At 42.3% G+C, this 23833-nt stretch overlaps 1 protein-coding gene across 1 annotated transcript in view; it reads left to right on the top strand.

Annotated features, from left to right (window-relative positions):
* LOC144783948 (uncharacterized) overlaps nt 1–23833 on the top strand; it is a 376042-nt gene that overhangs the window by 319165 nt on the left and 33044 nt on the right. Inside the window, exons 47-48 of the mRNA XM_078662677.1 lie at nt 2360–2493; nt 15808–15944. Coding sequence (XP_078518803.1) covers nt 2360–2493; nt 15808–15944 — 271 coding nt within the window. The remainder of the gene's footprint in view (nt 1–2359; nt 2494–15807; nt 15945–23833) is intronic.

Here is a 23833-nt window from a genome sequence, read left to right as displayed (position 1 = left end):
AATATGAGTTTTTTGTGAAACCCTCTTTTTCAAGGCATATTTTATTGTCAGAGGAATTAGACTTAAACTTTCATATGATTTCTCAAAAGTTAGTCATTCACTTTGACACACATGAGCAGCCATGCATTTTTTCAGTATAGGTCTTTAAATCACTTTGAAAGTAGGCTTGCATTATCAATATTGGTGGAGTCCCTTTCAGAGGCAGTGTTGTAAACTCAAACATATTCTCTTTCAGTCCATCCTTCTTTCCTTTAGTGGGGCTTCGACCACCCTGGTCTTACAGCCGTCACAGGTACTTGATTGAATTACCTGAAATAGAAGAATCTATGACTGATCATATGTGCCAAAGCAAATATGTAAATCTGGAGAAATTGTAAGTAAAGAATGACTGAGATTTCTCTGGAATACAATGAGCCTTGAAAAAGTAGGTTGATTGTGAAACGTTAGCTGTAGGTGTTCATACAATACAATTATTATATTTCTGTTAATTGACCATTTAAAGAAAAAGCGTAAAAGCCCCTTTTTGTTGCATGTAATGAATAAAGAAGATTTTACAAAAGTTGGAACAGTGTTTATTAACCTGTAATTACTATTATATCATGTAAAATTTTGATTGATGTCATGAGGTCTTACCCCAAGGATTCTGATCTGCTATCCAGGCTCTTTGTTTAGTTTACAAAGTTTGGTTAATACCTGTTTTTAAAACAATATTTCAATGTTTGTGAACACAAATTAGTTAAACATGAATGATTGTAATGACCATTTCTTTTACTACCTATGGGCAACACATCTAACTCTTGGAATAAATTAATCTAACTCTGAATATTTCTGTTTGCATCAAGCATATCACTTTAATTAGTCACTTGGTCTCATGATAACACCCCCACTTAAGTACTAACAAGTAATTTCCCTCTAACAGCTTTCAGTTCACATGATAAATATTGATTTTGCATAATATATATCCTGCAATAAAATCCCACAAACGGAATGGAACTGCTTTACAACCACAATCATCCCATAAACCGTCATTAACACCTTGGTGTTTATAAGAATAGATGGTAAATGTCTCTGTTTCTGGAGATGTATGAATTTACCATATGCACCACCCCCAAAATAGTAATGTCCCCAGGCATTGTCTATCGTAATGGAGGGCTAGGAAAAAACGGTTTCGTGTGCGCAGAGCTTCTCTTTTAAGATGGTGAAGAACAGGGCCGGACTGGCTAGCGGGCATTTTGGCATGCTGCCGAGCTGATTTAGTTGATGGGGACCTGCATATGCTGAACGAAATTCGTTTTGCTTAGTTTATTTCGAAGCACACGCAGGTCGCCTGCAACGAAATTAGCCCCCACCGCAGTGACATCAGCCCCCAGCTCGGCAGCATGCCAAAACGCCCGATAGCCAGTCCGGCCCTGGTGAAGAACCAGTGACCAGTAGTTTGAAAGCCACAATTCTTACTTGTACTTACAGGTTTTTTTTTCTTTGCTGATACCACCCCAATGCTGTGTGATGCTGTTAAAAACGTCCATAAGCACTACTACCAACTATGATTGCTTGCAGCAGTTATTCTGGGCTAAACTACATTTACCACTTTGCCTTCGTTGATTTTACTTGAAATCAAATTGCCATATTCTAAGCAACATTACGTGTTTATTTCTTTAGCTGTTTGATAAGATGTTAGTCAGTCGTCCGAAAGGCACTTCAGGAGTCACTCTGAGCATGAAGACATGCCAAAATAGAATGCAACCAGCAAACGAAACGCCTTTCAGAAGTGTACATCAAAAGCTGCATTCTGAATGCTGATAAGTAATATGGAAGCATTCTAAGGCAAAAAATGAAAATGCTCCTATGACCTTTTGTATGTCTAAAAAGACGGCTGTCTAGTGGTGTATACTTCTCCCAGCTTCCCTGCTACCTCTATGTTCTTTCACTTGACTAGAAACGTCAGAGGTTAAAGGAAGACAGGATTCTACCTGCAGTCATATGTGCAATTTCTTGTAGTAACCTGGCTCACTACAGGTACTTTGGCTTCTTTTTTTATCCCTACAGCTGCATGTCTAAAAGGCCTTATTAATCCATCACTTTTCTTCATTTTATAGCAGCCCCCCTCTCTTATGTTATTTTGAACATTGCACTGTATAAACAATCTAGAATGTTACCTGCGTTGAGGACATTCACAGATGATAAATCCTAGATGAGGCTGGACCGAATAGTATGTTTGAATGTAAAGTTGACACAGTATTCATTATTTATGTTCAAACCCATAGGAGGATGTTCTGCTTCTGGTACCAGCATCCTCATGGAATAACAGATCATGTTGGGTTATCTTAAGAGACAAATATTAAAATGTATCTTTCTGCAGGTTCAAGCCCTCATTCAACGATATCAACAAAATACTAATGCTCGCTTGGATGGGACAGTGCTTACAGTTCTTGCTCCATATATATGTGCCTTGCCGGAGGAGATGATTAAAACAATAAGTGACACTGATATCTTGTAAGTATGAACTCCTTCCTGGATAGTCATAGCCTTACATTGTTTTCTATGCTCTTTTCTTATAAGAAGAGTAAAGGTGCATTCATTTTCGAGACAGGATTCCCACATTCTCTGTCTACTAGCACAGGCGTTTATGCCCTTTGGCAGAATGCATATTTCTACACAAAGAGCCAATTTTGTGCCATCATCTACAACTAAACGCCCTCTATTTACTTTATGTAGTGGTTTAATCAAACAGCACATTGCATGCTTGGAAAATAGTTCAAATACATTATAACTTTTGAAAGTAAAACCTGCATTGTATTATTGTTCCTGCTCCCAAAGATTTATTTGATTTCTTTCATATTTCAATTGCTATTAATGCTTCACAAATGCAAGGTGAAACAAATGATTGATGATTCATCTATTTCTGTCGTAATTTAGCAATTGTGGGACCGGCTGTATAGCTCAGCTTTCTTTACTTAAAAATTAATTCCAAATAAAACAATAATAATCTCGCCCCGCTTGATTCTAACCAGTGCAATATCTTGTTTTTTAAGCACAGAATTCAGTTATTTTACTGCCCGGGAAATAAAGATAAAGTAAGGGCTCAAGTCGCTGATTTCGATTTTCTACTAACAGCCCAAGGCACAGTAGTACTAAAACTAACAGATTACTCGCCCGCTTGATTCTAACCAGTGCAATATCTTGTTGTTTAAGCTCAGAATTAAGCATATTTTATGACTAATCTTCAATAACTGAGAGTGGTCCCCAACCTTATCTAGCTAAAAGTAAGAATAGCCAGCAAAGATATATTTTAATTTGCTAAAATGGTCCATGCAGAAATGACTGGCCAAAATCTCTAGTTAAATGACTTAGTGATAACCACTTGCCTCAATGTATGCAACATTTGACACTGTTGTGTGGATGTTTTTAAAGCCCCCAGAAGGCTTTATCTTAGACCCCTCCTTAAAACAATATAATTTTAGATCCGGTATATTGGCAATGAGTATCGGCAGTAATTTGTGCCAGTGTCCCATTTTACCTATGATATCAATGGTGGATCTAACAATCGAACATGTTTAAAAGTGAAAATGATGCGACCTGTTTTTAAAGCTATTGTTCTTTTTACAGCTTTGTAAATTAAGCCACATAAAGTATGTCATTGATTGATTGGTCTTTAAAAATATGTGTGAAAAAATGTGTTGGTTTATTTACTCACGATTTATTGAAGCCAGGTAAACGGCACACTGGCATGTAGTCCCAAAAGAGTAAAACTAATACACCAACTTTACCCACTGCCCTAGTATATATCCAGATAAGTGATAATAGTCCCTATGATATAATGTTTCTCCCAACTTCCACTAGTGGGAGAGAGTGGGGGGCCTAGGGGTGTTAACAATCTATCAAGTCAGCAACTTAACCGAAGCGATGATTGAGGGTTTATGACATGTTTTATGGAATTCATTGCAAATACAAATGGGGATGTTTACCAATGGAAAAAACATGACTCCACATCAAACATCTAGTATAAAGATACCATTAAACAATTTATTGCAACATTGGCGCTAAGGTCAAAGTGTTATTTTTGTGGCATTTAAGGTAAGTTACAAAGTTTGATCATATTTAAGTTGGTGAATATATGAAGCTTGGTGGCTAGGGCAATAGCAAAGACTAAAAGCACCTCACTGTTTCATTTTCTGTAATGCTTTGGATGCTGTAGTCTTCACTGGGAATGGCCTTCCTACTCAGTAGCACAAGTTACCTGTTAAATCTCTATAGGTCCGCACCCCTTTCAACCAGTTTCTGCCCTTATAATTCAATGTAATGCCTTCATTTTCCAAAACACGGCTATAAAATTCCATTGAAAAAAACAACTTCAAAGGTATTTTGATTATATTTTCTTGATTTATTGCCTGTGTAAGATTCATTTAATATTATTGTGTTATCAGGTATGTCAAACTTTTGCTATGCAGTGTAAGACCTGTCAGTCTTAGTTTGATCTTCCCCCAATGTTTTTTGCCTTACTGCTGTTTTTGCTGAATTTGTTTTTGTTGGCCTTAGGACTCTAAGCACTTCGCCACTGCTAACCAGTGCCAAACTGCTTGTGCTCTCACTTTTAAATATAGTGAAATTGGCTTACACCCAGTTGCCACATTTAATTTACCTGTAAGTCCATAGTAAAGGGGTGATACCTGTACCTAGGGCCTGTAAAATAAATGCTACTAGCTGGTCTGCTGCACTGATTGTGCCACCTACTTAAGTAGTGCTTTAAACAAGTCTGAGGCCGGCCATCACAGCCTTTTTGTCAGGTGTAAACCTTCCTCTTTAATACATATAAGTCACCCCTGGGGTCGACCCTAAACACAGGGTGCAGTGTATTTAAAAAGGGAGACATACTTTTACATATCCTGGTAGTGAAAAACTCTTACATTTGTTATCCACAACTGCAGGGCCTGCCTCTCCAATAGGTTAACACAAGTGATCTGATTACATTTAGTAACTGATAACTTCCAATTGGGAGAAGGTAGGAATGTCAAGTTTGGATTCTATAGTATTGTAACTTAAAACTGTCTTTAATGGTAAAGTTAGATTTTAAGTCACAATTCTGAAAATGCCACTTCTATAAAGTTGCCGTTTTCTTGTCCCAACCATTTGGTGCCTGCAGCCTGTATCTTGGGTAACAGGGAAACAACCTTTAGATCGCGGCTTTTACTCCGCAATACAATCACAACGTGGTTGTTACAACGACTGTGTTGTAACCACGCAGAGCCATTACTACGCAAGTCGACTTGCAGTAGATGGCGCTCTAGTATAAGGAATAGTATAGTTTACTATTCCAACACCTTCTCTACTGTTACGTAGGCTGGAGTTAGAATAGTAAATTATAAATTTCTAATGTTGCGTAGTAATGGCACTTCGTGGTTACAACGCGGTCGTTGTAACAACCGCGTTGTGATTGTATTGCGGAGTAAAATCCGCGATGTTAAGGTATATATTCTGGGTAACATGACTAGGTGTAGCTGGCAGTTGGTCTTTGTGTATTATTCCCAGTCAGTGAGAAACAGGAGCAATGAGTTTTGACAGGACGGGCCATCTCTGACTTGATAGGGGGTCGGAGCTGTCACCTACTACACTTGCACATCACAAAGACTCAGAACACTCAGAACAGTTCTCACACTAGTCGGGTGTGCCCCCTCAGGCAAGATGGAGCCAGACTAAGAGGCCAGGAATTGCCATACACCTCTGTAGGAGGTGTCCTCTAGAAGATTTTCCCACTTCAAAGTGGGCACCATGTGTAAATAGTGAACCCTCAGACCCAACTCTTCAGATCACTTAAGGACCTGTGGACTCTTCCAGGAAGTACTGCCCCGCTGTGAAGTCTGCCCAGCTGCCCTGCTTGCTGACTAAGTGCTGCTTTGCCAGCTGCAACAGGACTCCTCTGCTGCTGTGAGCAGCTCTGCTGAATCCAACCTGCCTGTGAGGACCCAAAACTCCAATAATTGTCCAAGGGTCAGTTGGCTGGCCCCCTATTCAAAGCACCATAGACATAACAGGCGTCTTCAACATAGACACATCTCCCCACATCTCAAAGCAGAATGCCATCAACACTGGCCCGGCATGGCGCAGCTTGTCTTTCACACCAATACAACTCAGCGCAAGTCCTCGCAAGCACTGACGGCTTCTTCGACGCCGAGCAGCCCAAAGCCAACACTGGCCCAGCTCAATGCATCCTGTCCCCTGCCCTGATGTATCACAGTGCAAGCACCCGCAAGCCTCACCAGCATTCCCGGCATCAAACCCTGCATCACATCTCATCGCCCCCGGTCAACGACTCTGCCGCTGTGTGACGCATCTCAATGCCGGACCTCGTATTGCAGCTCGTCGTTGACGGTTCCTTGACGCCAGCCCACGCATCTCAACGTAAGTTTGCATCTCAACGCCCTGGCCCACAAGGTACTTTTTCAACAGACCAAACTCAATCCTGTATCTAGCCCGCGCTCCATTGCAGTCAGACTGAACTTGTGACTGGGACCAGATCTACTGCGACCAGATACCTGCAGTTGGCACTTTTTGCTTCTTAGCATTTGATTTTTACACAACTTTTTAAATTGCATATTTCTGGTTTGACTACTTGAATGTTCGTTGTTTTGATGTCAAACAATTTACTAAATGTGACTCTATTCATCCAAATTAGAATGGGATTGTGCTTGTGCCATATTTTCACTTTATCACTGTTTAAAGTGCTGCATAAATACTTTACACATTGCCTCCAAGTTAAGCTTGAGTGCTTTTGTGCCAAGCTACCAGAGGGCTCAGCACAGGTTAATTTAAGGTTTGCTAGTGTTTCACCCAAAAAGAAAATAATTGTGTCTGCTGTTTGAGTAGAGTTTCACCTCCCCCAACTAGTCACCCAATTTCCTACATGAGGTGTTTATGCCAGATGAGGTTTTTGAAACCTTTCTCATTATTTTGGTCACCTGACCATAGCAAGAACTAGATCCTGATTCATATATCGCTGTCACCACCATCAATTTAAATAAGGACATCCAGCCACAAACTCCCAACAGACCTAAATCAAAAACCTAAAGAGCACTAGTTGAGATATAAAGCTCTAGGGAAATGGTCTCAGAGGCACTAGGGGGCATAATAAGGATTAATAGGGGAAATGGAGTTCCGCCCACACCTGAACCCACCAATCCTGTAACTGGATAAACTAATTATAATCATTCCATATAAAATAGTATAGATACTGAATTTAACAAATAATGATAACATACATTCACGGGAATCTAGGGGATTGCTAGTCCTGAGGTATCCAAAAACCTGCAGGGGGACTAAAGGCAAGATATCCAAAACAGCATGTGTACAACATAGGAAGACTGAAAGGTGGCCCAACAAAACAACAAAAGTGCACAATAAAATAACAAAAGTGCAGCGAAGGAGGAGGTCGGGTTTGAGCAAATTGAGAGTCGGAGAACCCAAAAAGATGCTAGTTTGCCAGACAACTAATATTTGCATTTTTCTGTCTTTTATGGTGGCTCTGCCTAAAATAACCCAGAACAGGAAGTGTCATCCTGATCTATTGTGATGGTTGACATCTTTGATTAGGTACCTGTGTGGAAATAAATAATACTAAATAATACATTTTGGAAAGGGACAAAGCTGGTCATAACATCCCAGTCTCCAGATACGCCCTAGTCGATTACCTCTATTTCCTCGAGTGTCTTACTCTCACTGAAACCTGCCATCCACAAGTTATTAAAGAAACAGCCCTGAAAAAGCTAAAAGCTCATTGTGCATATCCTCATCAGAACAAAACACACATCATTATGCTACGTAATTAAATAAAGAACGCGAGATGACTCTTACTCACTTAGAAAATAAATCAAGATACTATGCAAATTGTTTTGCAGCTGCTATTTGCGTCACAATAACTATATATCACATGTATGACACAATATAAACATTCTATTGCATGGGGTTACATTTTGTTTAGAGTTACTGTGAGGGTTACACTTAAGGCAAATTAACAAATGAGCTATGAGCTATGGTTACGTTTAGGGTTAGGGCAAGCATTAGAACATGGTTAAGGATTATGGTAAGAATAAGGGTAAAGTTAGAGAGAGTATAGGTGAAGCTGAACAAAACCATTTAATAGTGTAAAAGAATTTGTTGTAGCAAGTTCAGATTACAGCAGAAAAGGTCATGTTAAATTAAAAAAAACATTATAAGGGGTTTATAGTGTCATTTTCTGTAAGTGAAGTGTTAGTTAGCTTTAACCATTTGGTAATAATCAAGATGTCCTGATGAAGATGATTTGGTAATAATTGAGATGCCCTTATGAAGATGATTTGGTAATAATTTAGATGTCCTCATGAGGATGGACAATCATTCAGCAAAAATCATGAGCTGCTAGGGGATACCAACTGCATTAGCATATCTGGCCCATAGTATAGGGTCGACTATTTTTCAAGAACGAAAAGCGTCAACCAGACTAACTAAGCAGGCTCTTTCCTCTGTCTGTCTCCATCCTTGGATTCAAAGCTCCGAGTTAAACCTCTTTGTAACAAAGATCAGTATGCTGCTGGCCAATATATGTTGAAGGATAACAGTCTGTGTGAGCCTGTGGGTATGACACTGTCCATATACAGTACAATGCTTCTCTCTTTTTTCCTAATCCTTTGTATGCTGATAAAAGTTCAGGTAGAGAGGGTAGAGATTTTACTATTTATCTTGGTGTTTCTCTGTAGGATAAGGTGTGCTGTGCTAATGATGTTATCCCAACAATCCCTGGCAGTTTCCGGTGTTCCCACTCCCCAAGATTAACCACATTATATTTCCAACGGTTTTGTTGCGTATCATTTAGGAGTCTGGAAGATGAATCGATCTGTTTCCAGAGCAAGGATTGCATTCAGGAGCTAAACAAAGCATTCAGCAGTTCCATCATTCTTCTACTTTGGGGGTTTATTTCAGCTGTAGTAACAGTTTTTAAAGTCTATGTAGTTCTAAGGGGTGAGTAACATTTGTGTCCAGAACTAAGGCAATGAACGGAGCTTATGCAAGTCTATGCAGTGGAAGAAAAAGACGTATCCTATGTACTTCTGTCCAGCATGTTTCTATTTGCAGTGAAATGTTAGTAGCAAGCTCTGCTGATCAATGGATTCGCTCCAGCATCTCCGCTTCCATAGAGGCCCAGACATTTCTCCTGGGGTCAGCGGATGGTGCAGAGTGCAATCAGTGGTAGTGGCACGCCAAAATTCTGCATGGTGCTTGGAATGTCAAACTTGGGTTTGGAATCACAGACGGTAGAGGTAGAGCTTTACCATATGATGTGCCCGATTCAAGATGGCAGCAAATCCACTCGAAGCTAATGCAACTTCCCAATCTAAGATGTGGCAGAGTCTTTTTCTGTGTATGAGTTCCTGTTTCAGGCATACAAAAGGCAGTCCTATCACAAAGACTCACAACCCATTAATTCCCTGATTTTTCCACACACTCTTTGCCTTGCTATACACTTTCCAGACTTGATTAACTACAGCTTTTTTGCTATTGTGTCAAAAAGCTATTCTGTACAATCCCAATACTTCCAGCAGACCTATAGTCAGCGCTTTTCCGTAAAGCATTGAAAACTTGGTTCTTTGTAGAGGCTTACTTGTAGACGTGCACCTGGAGAATTTAGACTATTTGACCTGATTGGTGCCTTGATGCTCTTGGGCTAAGTTGCGCGGTATAAGTCTCCCTTCACTCACTCACTCACCCTACTGCTCATTATTATAGGCCTTCTTGTCAACCTCATCTGCTTGAATTTTCAGTGGCTTTTATTCCTCTTCTTGTGTGTTGTCTCTCTCCTGGAACATAGCTTCATTACCACCCTTATGGTTGGATGACTCGTATCCTTACACTACTTACATTCAGGGGAAAACTGTTTTGCCCTCTCTACCAAGTGCTGCTTTCCTCCTCAGATTCTTGACTCCATGTGCTCTCTGTTCTGCTACACCAACCCTACAGCTCGCCATTGCTTCCCTGACCCCACTTGGAATGTTGTCATTTTTATTTCCTTCAAACCAGACCCGCAACGCTCCTGCTCCCCACCTCCTCATTGTTAACCATTGTCCTCCACTTCTCTCTATCCCATTTTTTTTTAAAAACATTATTTTGTTAATGTGTTGACTGCAATCTGCTAATGGGCTCCTCTTTTTCATGAAAAGCACAACCAACTGGCCCCTCTAACGCCATGACGCGTACATGCGTTAACTGCTACCGGCCCACTCCTTTCCATATAATGCACTTTTGTGCAATTTTTGCCGCTCCAAGAGGGGCACCCGCAATCGTCAAACGGCACATTAAAAGTATTTGGGAAAACAAAAACAAAACAGCCACAGTAGCTCCCTGGAGCATAGGTGTGTATACTTAATGACGCACACACATGTATACGTCATCATGCTGCGCCCAAAAAAAATGGTTGCCACAGATACATACTTCAGCCCCCCCCCAAGGATTTTGCGGCATAGAGTAGCACATTTTACAGCACACAACTGCATTTTTTGCTGTGTTTTTGTGGCACTTTAGTTTGTAAAATGGCTTTAATTGTTAATGTTATGGCTGGCTATTATATATTATCAAACGTATTGTTGTTACTCATAAACAAATGAGAACTTCCAATTAGCATCACAGCATCAATGCTTTTCTGACTAGGTAAAGTATGCCTGTCCAAAATCTTTGTTACTGTACCGTGTGGATGGCTTTCTTACTCTACATCGTGGATGATTAGTAAATGATTTATTTCATCATCAGAAACCTTCCTTCTTTCACCCACGTCAAAGGATACTCTTCCAATAACTCTACCAAAAAAAAGTGTCCTTTTTCGCTGCCTTGCTCTTTGCTACTTTACAAATGCTCTTAAAAGCAGTAACAGTCAAAATAGCTTTACTTTGGTTCTGTGCTATACATATTTGTTCATTTATTTGCAAACGTCCGAGTGACAAATTCCAAATACCCATTGTGTTTAATGTTCATTTTCTGTGTACAGAATATAGTGCGCAGATAATGAACACAAACTAGATGGGTGTTTTTCTGCAACGGACATCCCAGCACGTTACCGAGATGTCTCAGTGATCCATCATACTCATGCTGGATGGAACGCAGTGATAGACCGCTCCATCTACAGGAACCAGAGCCCTAGAACGGACATATATGTATATATTGTTAGTAATTGTATACCCCTCTTTTTTTATTATTTTAGATTTACTTTTATTTATTTACCCACCCCTAAACCCTAAAAGTTCCTTACCACCCTATACCTCTACCCACCCCCAAACTCTAACATTTACCATTACCACCCTAAACTTTACCCACCCATGAACCCTAAAAATTAAAGCCAGTAGATAGTTATAGTTAGGGCCAAAGTTTCCATAGGAAAAGTGTTTTTTGTTTTGCCAATAACTTCGGCGGCGCTTGACAAATCTCCAAGAAATTTTCACAAAACTAGTAAGTGTTGGCGGCCATCGAAGGACTCGGCTTGAAGCCGAGACCCAGGAAAATAGTAAAAAATAAAGAAAAGGGGTCAGGGTAGAAATACCCTGAGCCCCTAAGGCATTTATTTTTAATTTTGACACAGACTTACGGGTGGATCCGCTGATCTGCTGCAACATTTTTTAAAAATCCATTGGGGCATTGTGCAAATGTAGGAGGTGGGTACACGAGGTGCCCCTCCTAGGGCTATTCAAGGCCCCGGGTACCACCACATCCCGGAGCCGTAACTTACTTAGATGCGGGGAGCCTTGTGACTCCCCAGCTGCCCCGGGGACCACCACCTCCCCGGGGTGTTGTTTATTGAAATGCGGATGGGCCCGCTCAGCCACCCGCTGCTCGGGGACCGCCACATCCCCGGGGCACATACCTTAAATACATTTTTTTTAAAGAATGCGGGGGCCCCATGGCCTTCACTGCATGCCCGGGGATCGCCTCCTCCCCAGGCCTCAAATAAATAATAATACGTGGCAGGGCACCGGCCCCCCATGCACCACCATGGAACGCCACCTCCCCGGGCACAAATTCAATAATGAAGGGGGTGCGTTGCAGACACCCTGCCACTTGGACCATCAGCGCCCTGGGGCTTACCTTACAAAAGAGGGGGGCCGCGTGGTCCCCCTCATACAACCCTATATGGCCCTTTGGACCGCCACCTCCCCGGGCCAGCTACGCATAGTCGCAGGGTGCCCGCCCCAGGACATTGCAGTTTGCTATGGCATGGCCGGGGACTGGACCTTTCTCTGTGAATTATCTCCTTTATCTATTGCTTTGTTTAACCTTGCTATTTTGCTGTTTTTCTCGAGTAGTTTTGGTTCAACTTCCTTGTTGAATATTTAACTCTGGGCCTGCTATCCTGCTTGGCTTTTTTCTTACTCATGGGGAGTTTGGTGCCTTGCTGCTCTCACCAATGCATTCAGCATCGTCAGTCAAGATCTACACAGACTGCAAAAGAAAGTCCTTCCTCTTTATGGGATTTTCTTCCTGGATGTGATACTTTAAAGAAGGAACCTGTCACCATTCACATATCTGTACAGGGTGGCACTGCGGTTACTGGGAGAAGTTGCCCTTTCCTCAGTAATCTCAAAGGAGGCTCAGCAGAGCTATGTCGTGCCCATCCCTTGAAAGGCTGATGTATCTTGAAAGGCCTTGAATTCAGGGGTGTGGCCAAGATAGTACAGTAGAGAGTGGGTCCCAGTAGAACAATTCTAAAGAGCACACACAATTAAATAACACTAGGCATTAATACACTTGTACACCATAGTTAGATTATTCAATGTTGTTTAATCACATTGAACATACTGAGATGCTTATAAATCAGCAAATAACCACGTAAGGGGGAGAAAAAAGGGGGGGGGGAGGTAATGTGCATCAAGTGAGGGTTGGAAGAGTGAAAAGGAAAGGTAGTGACATTATATCCATCACACCAATATTTACAATAAAACCAGCTTTTCTAATCCTCGCAGTTTAATGATGACAAATATATAGCCATGATTAGAAATACACTGTCACAGTGAAAAAGCACTGTTGATCAAACTGGCATAGAACAGTGACACAGTCAACGTTTTTACCCCAAAACAAAGTAGGCTGCTTAAATCCTTACCCTGGGGTATCCTCAGGACTGAGTGTGGGGCACCTGGGAATTTAACAAAAGAAGTTCTTTGTATCTAGTGTATTGGACATTTACAAAGTGAAAGGTGAAATTTAACTATTATTTTTATTTACGATGAGCCACCCTCAACTGGATGGTGTAAATGTTGTGGGTGGGCCCGTAGGCTCCAAAAAACAGAGAACGGATTGATGGCACCTGAAAGACAATCTGAGGGCAATCAGGAAAACATCCCACAAAATTAAATTATGTATAAACCTGCTTGAAAGCGCAATCCATCTGAATTACTTGGATTCATTGATAAGGGTTCTTCTCCTGGAAATTACCATATTAAACATGAAAGTTAAATATTTACATTTTAAATTAGCATAGGCCCAAATGAACTTCAGGGTTCCAAATTAGCTGTATGTGAATTTAAGAAACACAAGAAAAAGAGGACCAAGGGTCAACCACCACTTATCTTCTTGGAATAACTACACTGTATTAGGTTGCATGTTAAACAAGCAAGGAGATCGTGTTTACCTATAAATGAGAAACATAGTCACGACTTCAGAAGAGCCCACCGGTTCTCTGGGTAGAGACGGATGCACTTGAAAGACACGAGGTAAGCGTATGTACAACCGCTTTCCCGTCACACTATTGGAGCGCATAGCGTTAGTAACACCTTTTTCTTCCAGTCACGTCCTTTGATCGTGTTGGTTGACAGCATTTATAATGACTAAGAGCAGCTTTCTCCCTTCCTATTTTTAGATTAAAAGCACCCAGTGGGCTCTTCTGAAGTCGTGACTGTGTTATTTGGGTTTACCATTTTTTGTAACAAGGAGGCCAAGATGGCAGTTGAGCCCTAACAGAGCTCCCAGCGCCCGATTACAATCATCTTACATCCTGCCTGACAGCACCGGCTATAGCCCCCTCTTTTTGACCCCCTAACTTTAGCTCTACTGCACCTTTCTTCCCTACATCATCAGTCTAATTGCAGCTGGACATGAGGTGCAATAGACAATCCTTTCCAAAACTAGTCCAGACCAAAATCAACCAGTACACCGTGTGGGTGCCGGACAATAGAGTGGCTTCGGGGAAGCCAATCTCTTTGCCTTGCCACTACCCCACTGAGCTGAAAGCCATCCTTCAGGCAATTCACATTCTAGGGAGGCAGTGGAAACCAAAGTGGACAGCATCTGCATCAAACTTTCCCTTGTGCGTGAAGGCCTGCGCAAGGTAGAAGACAGGGTGACCGAAACTGTGACTGCGTCTCGGCCACCGAAAATGATGCAGTGACTCTCAAGCATCAGATCTCCAAGCTGATGTAAACAGTAGGGCGCCCTTGATAAAAGGGCTGAGGATGCCAAGAACCGATCCAGAAGAAACAACCCGCTCCTTGTCGGCTTTCCCGAGGAGTTTCGATGGATAAATTGTCCTGGTGCTTTGTGGTGGAACGGGAGCATTGTGCCTATGCTAAGAGGCCTCCACCTGGGTCCCCTCTAGCTCGGTGATAGCGCGTATCCTCAACTATCGGGACCATGACGTTATCCTCTGGGAAATCCAGACTCAACAAGGTCTGCAATTCCTTAGACTCTTCAAAGAAAGAATTTTGGAATATCTAAGAGCCCATACCGTGACTATGCATCATGGTGTAGGGAGGATCCCTATGATGAATCGTGCCACCTCGGGTGGGTGAGGAAATTCAACCTTAAAAGGAAATTCCCCATATGACTGAGTGACAATGATTCGCTTTCCTCTTTTTCTAACTTTACTTTTTCTATTAGACCCAGGTGTTTATCTTGTGGTTAATATTGAGTTTTGGCGAGTCAACTTCCGCCGGTCTTTACATATCCCCTGGCTCTCTTTGTGTGTTGTAACATCAGACTTCGTAAATTGTTCAAATGTATGCAGGTAGCACCATCATACTCTTCAAAGAAGAATTTTTTAACATCTCAGAGCAGCAAAAGCTGGGGATTTGGGATAGCCTATTGAATCACGTTATAACGTGTGGTAAGAGAACGAATATGGTATGAAAACTTTACTGATGCGGTATTGTGTAGGAACATTCGCACTTGGTCTAGATGTGGTTATGGTTGTTACGCCACACCTATGAGATGTAACCACCATATGCCAAGAATAATATATTTTAAATAAGGGTGATTATTGGGGTGATAGTGGAGGTGTGCCACTGTGAAGTATTTATAGAGCATAAGAACACGTTTTTTGTTTTGCTATAATTGGTAATACATCCTATCTAACTTTGGTGCAGATCACAAAGTAAAAGGGTTCTTTTCTGCCAAAGCAAAAGAGAGTAATTTTGTAATAAATATGATTTCTCGTCCTGATGAAGTCTGTTGGCAAAACACGTGTTGATTAAACTGGAGCAACTGAATTACTAAAACGAATCAACTAAAATTAGGAAGAATCGGATTACTAACAGTGATTGAAACATTAATTCATGGACTAAAATATGGGCTGTGTTCTCAACGGCGCTAATATAGATTGCACCTTTTGGGGCTTGTCGAGGGATAGGTAGCGTCACCTCCACTCTTGAAGCACCTTGAGGTTACAGATTTTTTGGGTGCGGAAGGATTGAACGTGAGGTGTGAACCTGTTTAGTTTTTCTGGCTTCCTTATCTTGGCTAGTGTGTCATTTGTTAATGTTATAGCTCATTTTCAAACAACTATATCTGAAACATTTCTTTGTCTAGGTCAGCGACAACACCACTGGATGTTTCTTCGTGCTCTCAAAGCCAAAAGAATCTACTGTTCAGCAAATTGAAAGCTGCCAATACTGCAAGTAATAATTCGGGGAATGCCTACTACCAGCTGATGAAAACTGTCATAAGTACGAATTTTGTCAATTTTACATACAATTGATTTATTGAAAATATGGTTTCCAAATGTGGCTAAATGTACCAAACTTATCCTCACCATCCACCACATAATAATGTTCAGGAAGACTAATCAGAAGCTCGTTATTTCTGAAATCATAATTGCAGCTGCAAAGAGTACAGTGTATATTAATGCCTCCAGGCTCAAAGTCCTCTCTCAAAATATTGCACTCATCACTCCTGTTGTTAGGTTTATATTGAGATGGCCATAAAAGCATGACTCCTGGAGCCACATCCCCTCAGACCCGAAAATCAACAGCCATATCATGAACATCTTTATTGCTCATGTGCAGGCCGAGAAGGGGTCCACATGCTGGTTTTGGTGAAACTGGCCGCCTTTAAGTACATTTATTAACTTAGCAAATGTATGAGTTAGTGTATAAATTGTAAACAGTACAGCTCAGAAGCGTGAATAGGCAACCACTGCTCTGTGTTTCCTAATATGTGCTACAGACATCACAGTTTCAGCAAAAGCAGATGCTTGGACACTTTCTGGTCCTCCACATTAGCATATTATATGGCAGGATGGAGCTGCAGCTTCCCCACGTTTAACTTTCATTCCAAATGCCTCCATGTCAGCAGCTTCAAAGTTATGGTTTCGAAACAAAGCTTACACTTTGCAGTATTACCTGTGCAAACAACTGTAACCCTATTTAACGGAAACATATTGAGCTGTGATTTAGTCTTTCCCCCAAGGAGGACATACACTAGAAAAGTGCTTACTGCACAGACTAAAATCATATAGAGTCTTGAGCAATTGTCACACCTTTCCCACAGGAAGACAGTGCATAAACATATTTGTGTTGCAGCCGCGGCCCGTGGAGGGAGTTACGGTGGGGCAGGGAGGCGGGGTGGGGGAGGGGCAGGGTGGAGGGTGCTAAAAACCGGCATATGGATAATTGCAGGCAAGTACACAATTTAATTAATAAAACGAAATTCGTAGCGCGCACAGCATCGCATTTTGCGATGCAGTGTGCGCGCTTTCAAATTAACATGAAATCCCATAGACACGGTTCAACAATATAAACAAAACTTCATCCACGGTATGAATTGCACAAGCATATGATCGAAGGCATCCTGCAGGTCAATACGTGTCTTTACTATCGCAGCTGTTTTTTCATGCAGCAGCAATAATAAGCCCAGATCAATCACTAGTGACATATTTTTTGTCCAGTTCTTTCTTGATAGAGAGCGAGCGAGAGAGAGATAGAGTATTCCAGACGAACTTGCTCACACAAATGGAGAACCACACCTAACGTTGCTCTCAAACCATCTGTATTTCAGTGGCAGCAGCGCACTGATATCCGTTTTCACCCAACGATTTCATCATCCTTAATCGCCGTACGCGTTTCAGGAAGGATTGCCTGGCGGGGCTTGGGGAAAGGAGCCGCTCTACACTATGTTCAGGTGTTTCAAAGTCCTTGATACCGCCCGGTGGGCGTGCCTTGACCAGACAGCATTGTGGTTACCGTAGTCCGTATTAAAGCCATAGTGGCAGCTGCCATACCTTTTTGCTCCAACATTAAAATTCCAGTTGGGACGCTGTGTCAAAGATGGAATCAGTCCGCTGCTTACTTCCGCCACCCGAACTGGTAAGTTGTTCCTTATGTGTGTTCCGTGGATATCAGTGCGATGCTGCCAAATGAAATAAAGATGGTTTGAGAGCAACGTTGGGAGTTGCTTGTTTGTTCAAATGTGAGCTGTAAAGTGTTCCACTCGTCAATTCGGCAGCCTTCATTAAACTCCTACAAGCAGAACCTACCTCTGTGAAGGCTCTTTCGTTGGGGAAACCATTTCTGTTGTATATATATATATATTTATATTTATATATATATATATATATATATATCAAAGCTCCACTTGCACCTGCCCGACGCACTCTCAGGCTGGTGCCTGCTCGTCGGGGGTGCACCCGACCATAATATCCGCTCAACAGTCCCTCCCCGCAATTTCGGGAATTAGGTAGCAGCACTCCGGGGTAAAGTCACAGTTAGGTTTTATTAATCAAAACGCGCTTTCGGCACTCGGCCTTCGTCAGGCCGAGTGCCGAAAGCGCGTTTTGAGCGGATATATATATATATATATATATATATAATGTTTTAAGTAGATAATTGCAGATTTTTCTGAAGAATAGGGTACTAAGAAGGAGTGTTAAATGTCCTTCCAATAACCTTTTATCTGCTACAAACAAACGTTAATGAGGTGCAAATGTGCCTTTATCTATCCACATTCTTGACACGGATGACATGACTGCTGGGACGAGGGATCTGAGTTATGGAAAATTAGACAGGCAGAGAGGAGATAGAAATTAAGCATGGGCGCAAAATCCGTTCCGCTCGCGGATTTTGCGGATTTTTGGCAAATTCGCAATCCGCGAATTCCCGATAATTTGCCAAAAATCCGCAAATCCGCAAGCGGAACGGATCCGGGGGGCAAAAGTTCAAGCTTCAAGCTTGTAACTATTTTAGAATGGCGCCAGCAAGCTGCCAGCGCCATTCTAAAATAGTTACTAAGTTAGCTTCAACAGGAAGCACTAATAGAAGCAGGTGCTCAAGTTTAACTGAATTCGAGCACCTGCTTTATTTTATCTATTAGTGCTTCCTGATGAAGCTAACTTAGTAACTATTTTAGAATGGCGCTGGCAGCTTGCCGGCGCCATTCTAAAATAAAACAGGAGAGGGGCAGAGGGCAGAAGGGCACAACAACGAGTGTGGCAGAGGGCAGAAGGGCACAACAACGAGTGGGGCAGAGAGCAGAAGGGCACAACAACGAGTGGGGCAGAATGCCACAACAACGAGTGGGACAGAGGGCAGAAGGGCACAACAACCAGTGGGGCAGAGGGCAGGATGGCACAACAACGAGTGGGGCAGAGGGCAGAAGGGCACAACAACGAGTGGGGCAGAGGGCAGAATGGTACAACAACGAGTGGGGCAGAGGGCAGAATGGCACAACAACGAGTGGGGCAGAGGGCAGAAGGGCACAACAACAAGTGGGGCCGAGGGCAGAAGGGCACAACAACAAGTGGGGCAGAGGGCAGAATGGCACAACAACGAGTGGGGCAGAGGGCAGAAGGGCACAACAACGAGTGGGGCAGAGGGCAGAAGGGCACAAAAACGAGTGGAGCAGAGGGCAGAAGGGCACAAAAACAAGTGGGGCAGAGGGCAGAAGGGCACAACAACCAGTGGGTTAGAGGGCAGAATGGCACAACAACGAGTGGGGCAGAGGGCAGAAGGGCACAACAACCAGTGGGGCAGAGGGCAGAAGGGCACAACAGCGAGTGGGGCAGAGGGCAGAAGGGCACAACAACGAGTGGGGCAGAGGGCAGAAGGGCACAACAACGAGTGGGGCAGAGGGCAGAATGGCACAAAAACGAGTGGGGCAGAGGGCAGAATGGCACAAAAACGAGTGGGGCAGAGGGCAGAAGGGCACAACAACGAGCGGTCTCGCACAAAAAAAAAAACCCACGAACACGCAAAGCGCCCCGCGAACACGCAAATCGCCCCACGAACACGCAAAGCGCCCCGCGAACCCGCAAAAATAAAAAAATCCACAAATTTGCACAAATTCGCACATTTTGCGGATCGCGAATTTGCAAATACGCCAATTCGCAGATCGCAAATTCGAAAAATTCGCCCATACTTAATAGAAATAGTGAAAAGTTACTTGACAGCATACATTCAAAGAAACGGGTCGCAGAATAGTTAACAGCAGGAGATAAGTGATAAAAAGAACGAATGAGGGAAGGAAGAAAATAAAAACAATTTTCTTTAAAAGCACTGGAAAAACACCATCGCCTTGATTTTGTAAGGAGCAAAAAAAGATTAAACGTAGAGAACCACAACCACTGATTCTTACAGTTTTTTAAAACATCGGTAAACACTGAAAAAAGCACCAGTATTTACAGTAAAAAGAAACTGAAAACTGGAAAGCCTAAATATTTCCAATAGCAACAGGCATAAAAATATGAAATGATTATTTATTGAACATTTTCTCAGTTTGTATCTTTTACAGAAAGTAGAAAAAAAACAAAATGATGTTGGCTAGACATGTCACACGAGAAGAGATAAAGATGTTAACATCACTAAAAACTAGCCATAGACTCAACCAGGATACACCTTCAGAACACCTACATTTTCTGTTTCATTGACAGGATACAAAAGGGGAGGTGGGCAGAGAAATGGCCATCAAAGGAGAGAGGTGGGAAAGGAGAAAAGGGGATGGAATGAAGGAGGGGAAGGAAAAATAGACACCCACACCTTACCAAAGGTATTCAGTTCCATCTGTGAATCTTCAGCACCCGTGACATAGCTATTACGATGGAACCATCAGTCAGATTGTGCAGAAAAAGACGGGACTAATACTATCGATAAACTCCCGCAAGAGAAACTGGTTGTCTACAGGTGTAACTGGTAGCTTAACCTGGTAAGAGGTGAACTTGCTAAGAAAGTCTTTCCAAATAGGAAGGAAGATGGGTAGTTGGTAAAGAAGAGTATATTTAATTAAGAGTATTTATATATGCAGTATTCATTTTCCAAGTCTTTCCAGATATCAAGGAAAACGGGTGAGAGGTAGTTTACAGTAAATATGCATTGTTTATGATCCAAGTCTTTCCAGATAGAAAGGAAAACGTGTGGTAGATAATTTAGAGTAAATGCGCATTGTTCATGTTCCAAGTCTTTCCAGATAGCAATGAAGACGGGTGGTTGGTAATTTAGAGTATATATGCAGTGTTCATGTTACGTATTTGCAAACAACTCTTCAAATCCTCATTGTAGAAAAGAGTGTGTCAAAGATCACACCATACAATCCAACACAATACCCCAGGGCTGATCACATACACGCATGTGTTCTCAAATTAGAGATTAGTGTAGGGTTACTGGACCCATACTCATCCGAATACAACGCATTTGGTTGCTTGCATTTCCACTATTGTCATCAGTTCAAGCCATATTTAAGAGATAATTCACAGAACAACTTCAGCCTATTGTCTGACACCAGGGCCCCCTATAGTGACTATACAAGCCCTTTTCTAATCTCCCCAATGAATTATAGTGTCCCCTACCTTGCCTTTATTATTATTCCATATAGACGCCTCCTTAGGCAAGTGGCTGCTTACCTTGAGGCCCTTTGTGGTCTGTAGGTCAAGCAAACTTGGCAGAGCGATTATAGTCCTCCACAAGTCCCTCACCCCTCTCATACTGTACATCCCAATCCTCTCTTACTAGGCAATGGTCACTCTGTGTTACCACCCAGGTTGGACTATAAACATGTCAAAGCAGTTTGCCAGGAATACTAGTTGGTGGGCCAGCTAATAATGCCCCAGATCAGCCAGTCTATGAACTCCAGAAGTCATCGCATCACGCTACGTAGAGATTTTAATTCTAAGTTTTGTCAGACCCACACGCATTTTTAATCATGGTTTCTATTTTATAGAGGATAGTCCTAGGAATCAATAGTGGGATCATGGCAAAGACATCATTAAATCTCTCAGTAACATCCGTCTTCGCTGTTAGATTTATATCCTATAGAGACAGCTCCAAACAGGATTTCTGGATCGCTATGTTGACCTGAACTGCAACTGGGCACTATCATAAATGTGAGGCCACTTTCTCTAAGCCACCGTGCATCTAGGCACCCCTGTAACTCTGGAGTCCATCAGGTAGGGATGCTTGCATGCACGGTGTGCCGTATCCTGGGATCCGATCCGTGTGAACTCATGAAGAGCACATTCAAGAAGTGTGTCAGTTTCAGTCGATTCCCACACCTGTGTCTCCATCCAATGTGGATGTTATTTTCATGCAGTATGATTCTTGGCCCCAGACAAGGGATGGCGATGGGGACAATGTCATGAGCCAAACATCGGGGGCACTTAACCTTGCAGCACAGCAGCAGCCTAGAGTGTTACATCCATTCGGTGCCAGCCGGTCACTCACCCTGGCCAATCTCGGCCCCGATTCCACTTCATTGGACCACAAGCGCGTTGGTGCCCTTGAAAGTTGAGAGAGGGGTAGATTGAGATTCACAGGTCTCAGAGCTCACCGGTCAAGCAACGTCACATGCAGGGAACTACTTCAGTCGGCTACAACTCGTATCCAAGGTTAGGTAGTTTTACCAGGCCAACAATTATCCAGCTTCCCAATAGGGTGACGAGGTGGGGAATAGGGACTGAGAAATTACTCCATGCATGCACACCATTGCTTCATAAGGCTGCCCTGCTCTATTTCTCTCCCAACAACTTTATGTCTGTCTGATTACTTAGTCACATGCGAATATGAAGATAAGTAAATTGAGGCCATGTTCTTTTTTGATCTTTACATCATACTGCCACGTTTTTCATTGGTCTGTTGGGTCAATGTCAGCCGGGCCATTGAAATTATGCGATCCTCTGACTATGGCTTTTTCCGTACAATTATATATTTGCCACATTTAAAAAAAAAAGTTTTGCAGCATGATCCACCATTTGCTGCATAATCTGCAGATTTTATCAAAAATTATTTGTTTCTAGCTCAAACTGATCAAAGGTTACTTAAAACATGGCAACATGTGGTCGTAGTAGTGGAAGGCCCTTCACAAAGTTTTACTGGTCTACTTTCAGTTGCTTATTTCTGTATTTGGTTGTTAAACTAGTACTAATAAAGTGAAATCATTACCCAGACAGTATCGTCATGTGTATAAATCACAATATAATCAAGTAATATTGTAAAATAAATGTGCTGTATTATGCCACATGATTTATCTTTATTTGCCGCCTAATTTAGTCACCCATTAAACATTATTTGGTGCTCTCCTGACGGATAATTCCAGTAGCTCTGGTTAAATTACACTTTTAAACGGTTGCAATTGGCTGCTCTGGGTGAATGGATGATTATACTAAATCAAAGTTGATTCTTCCCTAAAAGTCTTTCAGCTTCTATAAATATCTTCTAATACTTTCCACTGTCCCCGAAATATATCTACTCTACATGCATTGACACGTGCACATCAACCCAGCCGACCAATGAAAAACGTGACAGCAAGATTTACCCATATTAAACAAGAAAATAATCTCGGTTAAACAACCAGAAAATTAAGCATACCTCACCTACTATCTTTTTTGTAATGCCATATGTTATTCCCTTAGGACTGAATGCTACTTATCATACTTTTTCTCATTCATGGAGTAACTTTAAAATCTTCAGTTTCAAAACACTCTTGTCCAATTTCAAGATATTCTTGTCTATTAATGAGTCTTCTTTGCGGGCTTTACTCGAATCAGTTCCTCAACTATGACCTATTTGAATGATTATGTGTACAGACCAGTGCTTAATTTGAAGAAAAGAAAATATGTGGCAGGGCCCTCGAAAAGAGCCCACTGCAACTTGCACTACCCATTGCCCCTGCCATCACTGCCAATGACAGTACCAACACAACTAACACCCATGACACTCCTCCAAGTGTGACAATTCAGACTATCCGAGGCAGAGCCGGTGCTAGGCATGGGCAATGTAGGTAGTTGCCCAGGGCCTCACACTCAGCCCACCAGCAGGTGGCCCGCACCAGTTCAATACACCACCAGCCCTCTTGCACTCCTGCCGATTCAATTAAAAGGAAGGCGCCTCTGTGCAAATGGGCCCAGGGGAGGAAGAGGAGGGGGCCCTCCCTGGGCCTCTTAGGGACACATTATGCAGGTTTGTCCTGCAATTAGGCCTCCTGCCTTGGTGCCCATTCAGAGACACTGCGGGATGCCCATTGTCAGCACTTTAGCGGCCCACAAGTTTAACTCTCAGCCCTCAAGCAATTCACACACCTCCAGCCCGAGATGGGCTGAAAAAGAGGTGCTTATAGGTGGCAGAGAGGAGGAACT

This window comes from Lissotriton helveticus, chromosome 10 (genome assembly GCF_964261635.1).
Source record: "Lissotriton helveticus chromosome 10, aLisHel1.1, whole genome shotgun sequence".
Taxonomy (NCBI): domain Eukaryota; kingdom Metazoa; phylum Chordata; class Amphibia; order Caudata; family Salamandridae; genus Lissotriton; species Lissotriton helveticus.
The sequence above is the reverse complement of the archived record's forward strand: the minus strand, read 5'-3'. Positions and strand labels throughout refer to the sequence as shown.